The following is a 15,348-nucleotide window of genomic DNA, read 5'->3' as shown; positions in this document are numbered from 1 at the left end:
AAAAAATCTGTAATCTGTGCAGTTATTACATGTTAAACAAAAATTATTTAGGAAAGATGATGAGGGTAATGGAAATGCCAACTAGCTGGATTTGACCACTACTCATTGTAACCTGTACTGAACTAGAACACCGTACTCCAAAACTACATACCTTTAATTTAAAAAAGAAAAACCTGAGACTGATTTAAGATTAAGGATTCTAGGTAGATATCACTGGATATTCAACTGAATATGTGAAATGCCAACACTTGTTTTAGCTGTTGCTAAGACAGTAAGCCCATTTCTGCCATGTGGCTGAGTTTGTTGAGAAACCTCTTTGCCTATCCAAAGCCTTCTCATAGTAGGTGGCACCCATGTGATTTCTGTATTTACTGGATTTTAAAGAAAATGTATTCTGTAACAAACTTGACTCAATCTTCATATGCTGGGGAACGTATGTTCCACAAACATATGTTCCACAAACTGGTTCTCTTTGGATACTCCACTCCCAACTTTTAGCCTTGAATCAGCAAGAGATCCCTCTGAATGAAGTTGTAAGTAAATGACCACAGTACAGGACTGTGCAAGCTTTGCTCCCCAGAAGCAGCAAAGGCCGAAGAAACAGCTGGCCAGAGCCAAGTTCAGTTCAAGAGTTAGGGGAGATCAGCACTGCTGAATACTCTGTTAAGCTGAATCACTCCCTGCTCACCTCCTGGTCCCGAGACACAAACATGTACACGAGAGGACTACTTGGACTGTGAAGAACAGGAAGAAAAGACAGGAGCTGCTTTTCCTATGACTGAGACTGGGTATAAAAGTACGCTTCAGCTTTGAACCCAGGTACCTTTCCAGAGGCCAAGCAGTCAAGGTCAGAGGGACTGTGCTGGTTCAGTGCAATTCTGGAGGTCGGAAGGAGTAAGAAAAGACTCCATGGTAGCTCACCATTGAAGTCAAACATGATAGAGTCAAAGGGACTGAGTGGGAAATGAAGACATTGAGAAATCCACCAAGGACATCTCTGCCTGGGGTCCAGGAGGACGTACATACTTCCATCAGCTTTTCTTCTACACTGTGGAGTGTCTCTGTCTGAGACAATTTTTTCTCTACCTCAGTCATTCTTCACAGACTAATACTTCTTAAAATTCTACCAATTGAATATGTATTTATTTTCAAACAGAAAATGCAGGATACTTGGGCCTGCTGCAATGGCCTAGTGGCTAAAGTTCTCGCCTTGAACTCACCGGGATCCCATATGGGCACCGGTTCTAACTTCAGCAGCCCTGCTTCCCATCCAGCTCCCTGCTTGTGACCTGGGAAGCAGCCAAGGACGGTCCAAAGCCTTGGGACCCTGCACACTGTGGGAGACCCACAAGAGCCCCTGGCTTCTGGCTTCGGATTTGCGCAGCTCCAGCCGTTACAATCATTTGGGGAGTGAACCATCTGAGGAAGATCTTCCTCTTTGTCTCTCCTCTTCTCTATATATATCTGACTATGCAACAAAAATAAATATTTTTAAAATGCAGGATACTACAAGCATAGAGAGAACAGTAACAATTATGTTAAAATTTTGCATACGATTGATTTAAAAGAATGCGTTAAGTATCTTCCTCACCCATCTTCTCTGAGTGGTAGAATTATGATGACTTTCATAAATTCTTCATATTTTTTCCATTTTTCTAGTATTATATTTGCTTTGATAACAAATTAAGCTAAATAAGTGAATCAGAATTTATAAGAATCCTCTTTTAAAATATAATTTTGGGCCTGGTGTGGTAGCCTAGTGGCTAAAGTCCTTGCCTTGCATGTGCCAGGATCCCGTATGGTTGCCAGTTTTTGTCCTGGTGGCCCTGCTTTCAATCCAGCTCCCTTCTTGTGACCTGGGAAAGCAGTAGAGGATGGCCCAAAGCCTTGGGACCCTGTACCTGCATGGGAGACCCAGAAGTTGTTCCTGACTCCTGGCTTCAGATTGGCTGAGCTCCAGTCATTGCAACCACTTGGGTAGTGAGCCATGAGATGGAATATCTTCCTCTCTGTATATCTGACTTTCCAATAAAAATGAATAAATCTTAAAAATTAAAATACATGTAGTTGTGAAGGTGAAGAACAAAAATTGCAATCTTTCAAAGTTAAGTGAAAACTAGCTTGAAAGGTGTGTTGCTCCAGTTTTCCAGGTTGGGTGGTATTAAAGGGACGCAAAGCAGAAAGAAAGGAAAAGAAGGGAGAAGTGACAAGCAGTGAAGAGAAAGAAGAGTCGGCCAAGTTACCCTGGGAAAATGACAGAACATTGACCATCCGTCAAGTGTTACTTGGCCACTGGGAATGCAAAGTATGGGGAGGGCAGTCTTGCAAGGAAAACAAGTTGAGAGAGCATCAGAGACTAGTGTTGACTGGAGAACCAAGGAAATACAGTTGTTTAGGATTTGAAGTTAACCGTCTATGTATCTATCACAGCTGTGTGTGTTACGACAAACTGTGTGTCTTCGTTTATACAATGGAAATGGACCGTGTCACGTGTTGCCTTGGGAGATGAAGTTAAAGAGGATGCCTGCAGGGATCAGTGCAGTGGCTCAGCTGGCTAGCCCTCTACTTGCAAATGTCAGTTTTCCAAATGGGTGCTCATTCATGAGGGTCCCAGCTGCTCCACCTCCCATCCAGCTTCCTGCTTACAACCTGGGAAAGCAGCAAAGGATGACCCAAATCCTTGAGACCCTGAACCCATGTTAGAGATTAGAAGAATTCTCCTAGGTTCTGTTTTCAGCTTGGCTCAACTCAGCCGATGCGGCCATTTGGGGAGTGAACCAGTTGATAGAAGATTTTTCTCTCTCTCTTTCTCTCATAAATCTGATCTGCCTTTCCAACAAAAATAAGTAAACCTTTAAAAACAAATAAGTTGTTGCCTGCAAAGCACCTCTCCTACTATCTAATTGTGCTTTGCTATTACAGTATTCCACTTACAGTAAATTTACCTGTCTGATCCAGTTTATGGTTTTGCCTCATGATTCATTTAAAAACCTGAGAAACTTCCTCAGTATCATCAGGACTTCGTGTGTATCCACACCCAGCTACTCCCCTTGTTTCTCCTGTCACAGTCGGATCCTTGATTCAAACCTTTGATCTCACCCAATTCCACCTTCTCATGAATTGTAGCCGCCTTGTCGCCATACCTTCAATGTTTTCTTTCTTTCTTTTTTGCTCCTTTTATTATTATTATTATTATTTTATGATAAAGTTCTAAAGGCTGTGGAATTTCCCTGGTCCCCTCCCCAAATCCCTCCCCCCACACACATACACTGATTTCCCCTATATTATTACTATGATATAGTTCTTCATAAAGTCATAAGTCCATCATTGCCGGTATGGACATAGCAGAGAGTCCATCATTCTGTTTTCGAAGTATATTTAATAGTTTCCTTGGGAGTCCATCTTTGATCTGGAAATACAGATGCATACCGCATTGTAGCCTCACATCTGGATATGATAGTCTCCATTACACAGCAATTATACAGCCCCTTAAATAAAAAGCCACTAAACAAAATCAACAGCAGGAAGAGAGCTAGAAACATTCAATGCCATGAAGTTAAATGGCCCAAAGCCTTGGGACCCTACACCTGTGTGGGAGACCTTGAGGAGACGCCTGGCTCCTGGCTTTAGATTGGCTGAGCTCCAGTCATTGCAGCCACTGGGGAATGAACCAGCAGATGCAAGATATTTCTGTCTCTCCTCTCTGTTAATCCTACTTTCCAATAAAAATAAATAAAAATTGTAAGTTTTCATTTGTGTCATTAAATATAGTCTAAAAAGCAGTATGAAGTCTAGAAAGAGTTTGACTTTAGCAATGCTCATGGTCTGTTCCTGCCCTCACCCAAGGTTGTCAGCAGCACCCACAGTTTCTGCAAGTATTGACCTGTGCTATTGAGTACAGGTTCCGAGAGCACAAGAGTGCACCCTCAATGAGCCACAGGTGCTGGACACTCATGGAGAAACCACTGGCACCACTGATAGCACTTCTGGGTTTCAAAGCCAAATTGGGTTTTCTGGATCCCAAAACAGCCAGATGGAAGAGTGAGAGAGTACTCCTCTTGCCTTCTATACTGCATTCTGTTAACTGGGTGCCAGAGCAACAACCTCTAAAAGTATTAGGTTTTCAAAGTTAGATTCCAGAACTTGAAAGCAAAATATGTATATGTGTCTAAGATACTGTCACAATAATTCCCTTTTTTTCCAGTTTTGATGAGTATAGAAAATTAATCATTTCCTAGGTCTGTTTAGCCACCATGATTTTGCACTGCCACTTATTTATCTAAGTATGAATCAAAAGCATAACTACATTATGGAACAGAGCACCGTCTTTGGCAATTATTTGAAAAGTTGGCAGAGATATTGAGTCATGACAACCTGAGCATGCCTCCAACCTGAATTGTGCCACTAATTGATATTTTGTGCTGGTCATCTTTCAATGTATCAAATAAAAGTTCTTGTTTGTAGCTGTGCATTTATAAGTAGGATTATCAAAAAAAAGCAGTTTTTTATTGGAGATTTTAGGGGAAAAACTACTTTTTTATTTTAAATATATACTTTGTTTTTGATAATGAACTCTGTCTCAGAGACGCAGTCTTGCTAGGATTGAGCTAAAAGACAAACCTAAACTCCTACATGACAGTAGACTCATAATAATCCTTCCACCAGGTCTCCAAACAACTGAGTGACTTATTTAGGCCAAGCTTGACTCTGATCTATGATAATTTTTTCTCTTACATATTCTTTGTATAAACTTCATGACATCTGCCCTCCAGTCTTTACACATAGATATGCCTTATCACAATTTAGACTCAAGCTGGAATTTCTACAGGCTGGAAACGTTTGCAGGTTTGATTGTTGCTTGCAGTAGCCTTTGTCTACTGTACCCTTGAGGAACAGTAGGAGTATTTTTCTGCTTTCTAGTCATGAACTTTTTTGCCTAATGGAGTGTTAAGCCTGTGATTGAGAAGCGAACTGAAGCGTGCCATTGTAAAAAGTTTAAAAAAGGAAAAAAAAATAAGAAAGGAAGAGGGTGGGTGGGGAACATTGGAAGGAGGGCAGGTAGGATGTGAAACATCATTATGCTCCTAAATCTGCATTGTGACATGTGCAACGTATTCATTTTATATAAATAAGTTAAAATATGTTTTTTAAATCTCTGAAAAATAAATAGGTAAATAAGTGATGGAATGAAACAAAAGAATACTGCACTTGACGGTAGAAAAACCATTCCTTAATAACTATTGTGTCTTGAAGGAAAAGGTGTTCTGTCGTTCTAGATAACAGAAGATAAGCTTAAGCTGGAAAAGGACAAAGGAAAAGCAAAATCTTCCAAGGAGAAGAAGAACGCAGCTGCCAAGGTTGCTAAGGGAAAGGGAAAGGATCAGCCTGAGGCCAACACATTGGTGAAAAAGACCACCCAGCTAAAGCAGAGAGGAGAAGAAGACGAGCCCAAACACTACATCGGTCAGTGAGGCAGCTCCTGGGGGTTAACTTCAGGGCTTGCGTATGACCCACGACATCGTGACAAATCTGATCCAATGCTTGCGTTTGCTCACTCTTCACAAAAGCATAGATCACTAACTCCCCATGACATTCTAAAAGGCAATGATTTCTTTTTTGCCACACATTTGAGTTTGTAGTAAATATGTATTTACCATGGATCTTTATAGGTGCCTAAATACAATGCAAATAAAGCATGAAGCAGCTGATGAAGTAGCCGATTCTGCCACAACAAAGCTAGCTTACTGCTTTGTTAAAAAACATTAAGGATACTCAGACATAATTATAAGGCAAAGTGAAATGTTATTACTGTCATGAGTGAACTACAGTAGTAATAAAAATGAGAGCAGTTAATTTGAGATGCACACAGGCCAACTATCTTCCAGATTGCAACTCCCCCCCACCCCACCGTTTTGTCCTAGATAGAGCACCTAGAATTTTCTTGCATTTTAAACTATTGACGTAGAAGTTATTTGTCCATAGTAGCTATGCATAATTCATTGCTGCCTTTTCTTGAACCAACTGGGACTATCTGTTAGGATCTGCATTATATGTGAGGGAGATAATGATAGGCATTCACGGCATTTGCCCATTTACTGCTTCTCTATATCTCTGCTTTAAATCCACTAGTTAGAAGTAATATGATGAATCCCATGGGTAACATGGATTTGTTTAGTTACCAGAGAAAAATCACTGCTTAAAAATTAAAAGTTTTATGTTTGTTATACTATTTGTATGTTTCCAGCAGGCTACTGTGAAATGTGATATTTAATAAATTGTCAGTATTGAAGTACAATATCTATGTTCATCCCCCAGAATACCACACCCTAGGATAAACTTACATCTCATTAGTAATAAAATAGTATAACCAGGGAGCAATAGAACAGAAACATTTTAGGAAGATGTATAGTATGTTTTACAATTTCATGAAATAAATGTGTAGCTCCTTCATAATCTATACTCAGAATTGGCACTCATTGGCTTAAGTATGCATGATATCTTGGTATGAGCACTTCTATATCCAATATTTCCCTCTCCTGTAAACACCTCTACTTATAAAATACCACAAAGCTGCAGCTACTTGTAATTCAGGAGTAAAGCCAGATGTTGCTCAAAAGAGATTAGGACTAAAAAAAAAAAAAGGTATAAGCTAAACTCTGACAAACCCAAGCCTACACTTTGTATGACCACAGGCCACGTGTATGTTTGTCCTCCTAGCCCGCTTGTCTCATTTGCAAATGTGATTTAATATTTTGTAAAACAGTCACTGCCTTCTTACTGGAAGGGCAATAATGAAAAACAGCCAACATGACTGCATTCCAGCCAAGTGGGCTCATTTGGAGCAAGCCGGGGGAGATTATAAATGCATGCATAACATATATTTCTCATTGCACTGGCCGAGTGCAACCTGCTCTCTTTAACAATGTTGGCTTCTCTTCCCTCTGGTATTTTGAGCAGACGATGAGCCAGATGATGGTGCCCAACATTACTTTATAGTCGCAGGCTTCAACAATCCTCAGCTATTAGCGATTATGACTGAGCTCGGCGTTCCCATATCCAGCGTTATTAAAATATCTTCAGAGAATTATGAACCTCTGCAGACACACCTGGCAGCAGTTAGCCAGCAGCAGGAAGTTTTTCTTCAGCCAGAAGGTATGCAGTGAGCTACACAACTCACTGAGTCCTCCAGCATTACCCACTATCCTTAAAGTACAAACACGATTTGCTGTCCAAAGCAGAGTCATACAACGCATACGTTATTAAATCCTTTCAAGACTTTAATTTGCTGCTTATTCTATTTGTACCAGCCAAGCGTCGTAAATGTTGCAAATTAGAATCATACTGTGCGTGTATTCCTGTGTAGCCAAGGGAAGTGTGGACTGTAGTTCAGAAGGTTTGGTTATCCACCTAAGTATCTAAGAACATTTATCTGTGACTTCTAACTAAAGCATGGACTGGACAGATTTCTGTTAATAATCTGTTCTGGCAAAAACCATTCACCAAGCAGTCCAAGGGAGGACACAGTCTTGGGTTTTTGCCCTGTTCTGCTACTGGCTTCTTGTGATAAAGCAGAGGGGTACTTTTTTCTTCCTGGTCTAAGAGTAGTAAGTTGTGAGATAAATAGTAGCAACCACAGTATCTCTCAGCTATCTCTCAACCTTGACATCTTCATCAAAGAAAACTGTGCTAGAATATGTAAGTGTGAAGGAACCAAGGAGCTACTGTATGTTTTCTGTGTTTGAACTGGGATTTAGTGTAAGCATGTGTTATCCAAAATGTTTCTGTGGCCTTTGTTTATGATGTTATGTGAATGCTATTTATGCTGGTGCTCTTATTGCTATCTGTTAATAATATCATTTACAAAGTGCATTTTAAAATTTATAAAATCACTCCTCAAATTCTGCAACATTATACTTTTAAATTGATCAAAATTAGAAATAGCTACCAATGATGATGATGATGATAGCTATTACATACTTATATACAGCTTGGGCACGAGGCTAGGCTCAATGTAAGGGCTTTTAAGTACATTGATTCATGTAGTTTTCACAACCACTCCAGAAAGTATATTTTGTTATTTCCATTTTGCCAGAAACTCCTCTCAGCCTAGAGGCAGCTGTTAAGAGTTACAATCCAAATCCAGACCACTCCCAATAAGGTCCATCTCATAAATAAACTCTCTTTATTTTATAATTGTACAGTTTTCCTAAATTGTATACTTCTCAGAATTACATATTTACACTTTCTAATACTGTATCAACATTTTTGCAATGTCTATGATTCGTCACATCCGCTTGGAAATTTAACCCACTCATTTCATAATATAAACATGTTGCCATTATTAGACATAGAGGCCGAAATACTGAAGAAAGATAATAACATGAAAGAACTGGAGACTTTCTGGAAGTACTTGGAACCAATCCTGAATAATGAGAAACCTGAAACAAATCTCTTTGATGTGGCTCGACTTGAATACACGGTCAAGGCAGCTCTCTTCCCTTCCGACTGGTCAGACAACGAGATGATGGTAAGTGTCTGCTTCGGTGAGAAGACGTGATTTTAACATGTGACACTGTAGTTCTGTGTACCCTGGTCATCCTTTCCACAGAGGTTTACTGAACATTAAGTGCAGGATTTTGCTCTAGAGTCTTTGGCATTCAATACTGAATGTCCAGTGGTGGTTATAGTATGTTTATATCTTTTAGCCTATGAATTAATTACAAAAGATTGGATGTGAAAGATGTACATAAATAATTGTGGATTTTTCATTTTGGCGATATTTGGCTTTTTTACATACTTCAACAGTCTTCTAGGGAGTAATAAGAGTTTTACATATTACGATTTGTTTGCTTATTTTAAAAAGTTATCCAAAGAGGGATAGAGACAGGGGAAAAGAAAGGCGAAGAGAACAAAGAGATTGATTTTCCAGTATTAGTTCCCTTCTCAGATCCCCACAGTGACCAGGGCTGAGCCAGACAGAAGCCAGGAACTAGGTGCTACATCTAGATCTCTAATGAAGGTGGCAAGGGCCCAAGAACTTGGGCAATCTTCCCTTGTTTTTTTTCCAAGCCATTAATAGGGCACTATATCAGAGATGGAGCATCCAGGACTCAAAGTAGCATCTGCCATAACGCCAGCCCCTAACATTGCAATATTATATAAAGAATTAATTATTCAGATAGTTAATTTTGTATTTTATTCCACTGTATTTTCACATGTAAGTTCAGACATTGTCTTCCAAGTCCTTGTTTTTGTCACCAAATTTTATCTTGAATGTGTCTGGCAGACAAGGTCTATGCCAAGGGTTTGACCCTGGTCCTACAGTGAGCAGTCATTTCCCATCTCTACTGCTGAGAAACTCTCGGAGAGACAAGACCAGAAACTCATGAAACAGAGAAGTAGTCAAAGTGCCAATACACCCACGTGCTCAGCTGTATAAAACACAGTCTTAAGTTTTCTATTAATTCAGAAAAAAAAAAAGGAAGAGATTCTTGGAAAAGAAGTGAATGCCAGACGTAAGAGCTGGACTAGGGCATGATGCTTCAGACTCTGCCAGCCCCTAATTCTATTGCCCTGAGATGGATGTTCACTTAGTGAAGTAAGTGAACGCATTGAGGCGTGAAGCAGGTTAGGACCCTGAAAGGTGGACAGGAGCCAAGTGAGTAGCAACAGGTGCATCAGTTTGAATGCCAAAACTCAACACGTAAGGTATCAGATGTCAATACATAGAAGCAGAACATCTAAGGCAATACTTGACAAGAGCAAAATCAAATATTATACATGGAAAATGAAGCTGAACATAGAAAGCCTGCGGCTTAAGGCAGAGCCTCTTCCTAAGCAAACTTCCAGTCTCCCTTTGACCTTATCTCTTCCCACTTCTTCACCTAAATATAGATAGGTGGCCTGCTTTGTCTTTCAAGCTCCTGTCTCCTAAACCTGAACTCAGAGCAGAACCTATTTTCATCTGTCCTTTTGTGCTTCATGTTATCTTGAGCCAATACTGTTTCCCTGTCCCAGAGTTACTAGCATTCCAAGTGATAAAGCACTCTCAACAGTTCATCCTGTTGTATTGACATTTTCTCTTATACACAACAAATGTAAGGTGTATTTAGGGACGTGGCACCTTGCCTGAGATCATGGAGTCTCGCCTCGAAGCCAGCTTTCTACTCTCTCTCTCTCTAGGAGGCTAGCTCTTTTTCAAAGCACATACAATCTGTGGCTGACGAACTCCCACATCCTCAAATCTGCATTTTGGGCCAAGACCTGTCTATCTGCCTTGTCAGGAATATGTGTGTTTTTTCAGGGTATGGGAGATTTGAGCCAGGTAATTCCAAACTCAGTTTGGTAAGGTGGCATTGCACTACCTTCAAGGACTTTTTTTTCCCTCCTGAACTAGCCAGAGCTTCCTCCATGTGTCTTCTGCCTCTGCAGTCACAGACTGAAAAGAGCTGAAATGTATTGCGTTCCAGATGGAGTCCATCCTGGTAGATCATTACAGTGTATGTGTGGACAACATGGCCTACACAGCTGCAATTTCAAAATCCTCAGCTCCACTTCTAGCATCCTGCCTTTCACTTTAATGACCACAATTCCCTATTCGTTAGAAGACTTTCATGAGTCCATTTTAAAGGAAATAATAGTGGCTGTATTTCACTTTTTATAAAATAGAGGAAAATTTTAAATTGCACTTGAAGTTTGGAAAAATATTTTTGTTGAAAAGATATTACCAGTATAGTTGAAACAATGGATTGTGACACAGTATTCCTGACATTGGAGCTGTCCAGAGTGTCTAGTTTGGCCATGAAGGAAACTGCCAACAATCAAAATATTCAGTTATCTGGAAATTTAGTTGGAACTGTGCTGTCCAGTTGTTCATACTGCTATCCTATAAAGCAACTTGCAAGTTTTTATTAAACATCATCCTTATGCCAGAACTTCGAGCCCAGACATGCTTTACAAGGTAGGATTTGTGTATGAAGAACCCAACATTGAAGTCAAGGAGAAACAAAAGCCTTGAAAAGGGTTAGCAGCAAAGTCGGATTCTAGAAGGAAAAGTCCCAGAGTTCAGTGTGGAGGCACAAAGTTCATTTTAAACTTGGAATCACTTAATGTAAAAGTGATAAATCTACTTATATCAGAAGCAAGCCAAATAAATGCTATTGCACTTGGCTATGTCTGTGAGTTGATAATGGCCTCATATCCAAGATAGGAGCCAGCCAAGGAGTCATTCTTCCTCTTAGAATGGAAACATTTACAACCTTCATCTGGTAACAAGCAGGCCGTATCTCTGCTAAGCCAAATGAAAGCCTTACGTCGAACAAAAGGCCACTGGCATATACTAACCAGTCAAGTAACACATCTGCAGTATCTCAAATCAAGACCAAGATTGCTAAATCAAGTTGCTGACCTTTAGCACATCATATTTGCTGTTTGACTTTTAAAATTAAGTAGGGTAAACTGAGGGGTTCTTTGAGTGAATCCTTACCATATTTCCTAGAAATGCAAATCAAAGGAAAACCATGTTAAAGCAGAACTAAAAATCTTCAGTCTTAACATAGGCAGGTAAATCCAGAAGAGTACATGTCCTCTAATGACAGGCACAGGTGAGCCCTTTACTGGACTTCTGGCAGGCTGTGATCCACTGGCCCCACAACAAGCTACCTCATCTTACCTCACTTCTTTATCTCAGACATTAGATAAGGCAATTTTATCCTTCTTTGTGCACAAGCAGATCCAGAATTCACAGTGCTGCCCTACCTCTAGAAATGCAAGTGGTAGATATATCTAATCTATAACTGGCTTGTGTGCTCATAAAACTATTATTCTAAAAGCAATTGTCTACCAAGATGTCTTAGTGTTTTTCTCTAAAAATAACACAAGTTAAAAGAAAGAAGTGAGGCAAGAAGGAAAGGAAGAAATCGTGACTGCACATTCTTGGCCACGTACTTGGATAGATGGAGCATGGAGCAGAGCAAGTGAGGATACTGAGGTTGTTAACATCTATTAATGGAGCTACTAAGAATGCAAGCCACACTGCTAGACCTAGTGACAGTCTGAATTGTGACACACAAGAAAAATAAAATAGGATTTCCAGATGAAGATCTGGTCATCAAGGCTGGGTACAGTGGTTGGGGATTCAGGAGTTGGCTACCTCATCATAAACTTGGGAGGGGGAGAAAAGAGATCACAGCGCCATCTAAAGTGTCAAAAAAAAAAAAAAAACAATTAAATGACAGAAAAGATGGTAGGTTTAGCTATTACAGGAGCTACAAATAAAATACTCTATTTTAACAGTTATGAAACTAATAACCAGTTGTCATTCATTCTGTCACCTGTAGCTGGAATTGGGCACCGAAATTTTTGAAAACATTGCATGCTTGATGTATGACACCCTGGATTGGAAAAGGCAACACCAGCACTATCTGGAAAGCATGCAGCTTATTAACATCCCACAAGTGGTTACTGAGAAATCTATCTTAGAGGCCATACCGATTCCTGAGGTAGGCATGGGTCAAAGATCTTTAGTGGGTTGGATGCTTAACCAAAAAAATAAAATGTAATTAATACTTTGAAGACACTTGGATTATATTAGATGTGATTTTAAAAAATTGTACCTCACCACATCTGGAGTGAAGTAGCATGGAGAGAATGGAGTCATGGTAATATCAGAGTTCATGACAATGAAATGGCTATTAGAAAGCCTGATGTGAGAAAGAGCCCGGAAGATATTCTCAAGGCAAGGATCCAGAATGGTATGGGAAGGTCAAAGAAAAACAGCAGCATGGCACAAACCAGGACCCATGGGAGTAGTGCAGTGTTCCCAGGTTACCTGTGCAAAGTGGAGTCCCATCACAATGCCTAAAGCTGGAGAGGTGGGGACCACATCATGAACATCCTTTGGTGCTGAGTTAACGTGTTCAAGTTTTATGCTGAGGGGTGCTAAAGGATTTTTGGTGGGAAGAATAGCATGACTCAGGTGTCACCAAGCCCACCACCACCACCATGTGACCTTCCCTGCAGTTGCTCAGTGGGCTCTTAGAATTGTTACAGTAAGGGAAACCAAGGAGTCACTGAAAAGAAATGAGCTGGTTCAGCTCTTTCTCCTCCTGGCCCAGTGTTCCTCTGTCAAAACCACAGGTGCTGTTTGGCTTGAGGTCTCTTTGAAGACCTCATAAGAGACATGATAAAGAAATACCAGGAACCTTTTGACAAAGGCAAAAAGAAAAAAAATACATGTTGCCTACACCCACTAGCTGCTATTCTTCCTGGGGAGAGGAGCCCTTTTTTATCTTAGTATTTACAGATGATTGGAAAGCATGGGCATAATTATACAATCTCAAAATCCTACTGGCATTTGATGAAAGCATCTTGGCTGGATACCACAGTTGTTGATTTTTAATGATTCTGCTTCTAGGCTGTACAATCTGTTGCTCCAGCCCCTGGAAAGAAGAAAGCACAGTCTGAAGAACCTCAAGCCCCAAGTCAAGGCATGTATGCACTGTGTTACTGGGGGGGGAGTACACACCGTGTGTGCACCATGAGCTGGCACTGCTCTAATACTGCTCTTATACATTCCTCCATTTATCAGTACATGGTCAAACTTGGAATTTACGTGTTGAATTTAGGTATAAGAATCAAGGGAATACATTTTAATTAGACAATTATATTTTCTGTATTTCACAGTGCCTCTTGTCATCACAACAGAAGTAGACATGAGATATTACAATGATTTGCTGAATCAAATTCCAGAGGAATTCATTTCTGTACCCCTGATACTGCACTGTATGCTAGAACAGGTGGGTGCACTCTGAGGCGTTTTTTGTCTAGTGATAACCCACCCAAGACAGTTGCATTCTCTCAGCCTCTCAAATCAGACACAGTGATTGCTCAGAGGACCAGCTACACACCACATCACATGCTACCACTCTGTCACAAAATTCCCACAGAATATCCATGTCACAGGATGCAGGGGACCTACTTTCGTCCCTCTGAGTCTTCATCAGATAGAGCTCAGGGGTTCCCAGAAACAGCTATCTGGGAGTGTTCTTCCATGGCAGTTTGAGCATGGTGCCTGTGATAGGGTGAAATTTGGAAGAACCTCAGAATCCTAAGTGGGTGCGAGCCGCTGCCAACCTTCCAGGCCAGATTCATAGTCTGGGGAATGTGATATATCCCTTAGATAATTTCCCCTAGTCATGTATGTTGAAGAACTGCTGTGGCCTCTACTGGCGTTAAGATGGGCACCTTCTCCCTGCTGATCATCAGGTGTCCTTGTTGGACAACGAGGAGAAAAAAAAAAATGCTTTTCTTTCACAGGATTAGATGCATTCCCTGCTATCGCTCCAGGCAGGACTCAAAATCAGGGTGCTCCACAAGGTCCTCCCTCTGGCAGTAACACCTTTGAAAAAGTCTTTATCTGGTCAGCAGCTGATGGACATCTTGATGGATTCCATGTCTTACATGCTGAGAACTGAGGTTAAAAGTGGGCGTTATAAATAAATCTCTCATATACTGATTTCATTTCCTTTGGGTTTAACTAGCTTAAAATTTCCTTTAGCATTTTTAGGTTTAGTTAGGTTTTTCTACTTCTGAGACCAATTTTAATTCCTCATATAGTTCTTATCCATATGCCTACTTTATTGGGATTTTGAATACAATGCAAGATTCTTTAATGCGTAAATGTATTTTTTTAAAGATTATTTTATTTTTAGGGCCAGACACAACAGCCCAGGATCCCATGTGGGTGCCAGTTCATATCCTAGCTGGTCCACTTCCTATCCACCTCCCTGCCTGTGGCCTGGGAAAGCAGTCTAGGATGGCCCAAAACCCTGGGACTCTGCACCCATGTGGGAGACCCAGAAGAAGCTCCTGGCTCCTGAGTTTGGATCAGCTCAGCTCTGGCTGTTGCAGCAACTTGGGAAGTAAACCAGCAGATGGAAGACCTTGCTATTTGCCTTTCCAATAAAATAAAATGAGATTCAATTAAAAGATTTATTTTTATTGGAAAAGCAGATATACAGAGAGGAGAGACATTCCCCAAATTACCACAATGGCTGCAGGTGAGCTGATCTGAAGCCAAGAGCTAGAATCTCTTTCCAGTTCTCCTGTGTAAGTGCAGGGGCCTAAGGGCTTGTGCCATTCTCCCCTGCTTTCCCAGGCCCTAAATAGGAAGACGGATTGGAACTGAAACAGCTGGGACTCAAAACACTGATCAATTAGATGCTGTCGCTATAGCTTAGCCTGCTATCATTCTACATACTCTCAATGTGTTCATTAATTTTATATATATTAATTTATATATATATATATATAAATTTTATATATATATATAAGTTCTTCTATAACTGA

At 40.4% G+C, this 15,348-nt stretch overlaps 1 protein-coding gene across 1 annotated transcript in view; it reads left to right on the top strand.

Moving 5' to 3' along the window:
• SPAG17 (sperm associated antigen 17) overlaps positions 1-15,348 on the top strand; it is a 204,528-nt gene that overhangs the window by 72,803 nt on the left and 116,377 nt on the right. The window contains exons 5-10 of the mRNA XM_058660118.1: positions 5,277-5,463; positions 6,958-7,152; positions 8,346-8,527; positions 12,339-12,500; positions 13,415-13,487; positions 13,684-13,796. Of these exons, the coding sequence (XP_058516101.1) occupies positions 5,277-5,463; positions 6,958-7,152; positions 8,346-8,527; positions 12,339-12,500; positions 13,415-13,487; positions 13,684-13,796 (912 nt within the window). The remainder of the gene's footprint in view (positions 1-5,276; positions 5,464-6,957; positions 7,153-8,345; positions 8,528-12,338; positions 12,501-13,414; positions 13,488-13,683; positions 13,797-15,348) is intronic.

The sequence above is a fragment of the Ochotona princeps genome, chromosome 2, assembly GCF_030435755.1.
Source record: "Ochotona princeps isolate mOchPri1 chromosome 2, mOchPri1.hap1, whole genome shotgun sequence".
Classification (NCBI taxonomy): Eukaryota; Metazoa; Chordata; class Mammalia; order Lagomorpha; family Ochotonidae; genus Ochotona; species Ochotona princeps.
Note: the sequence above shows the minus strand (reverse complement) of the source record. Positions and strands in the feature narration are given on the sequence as shown.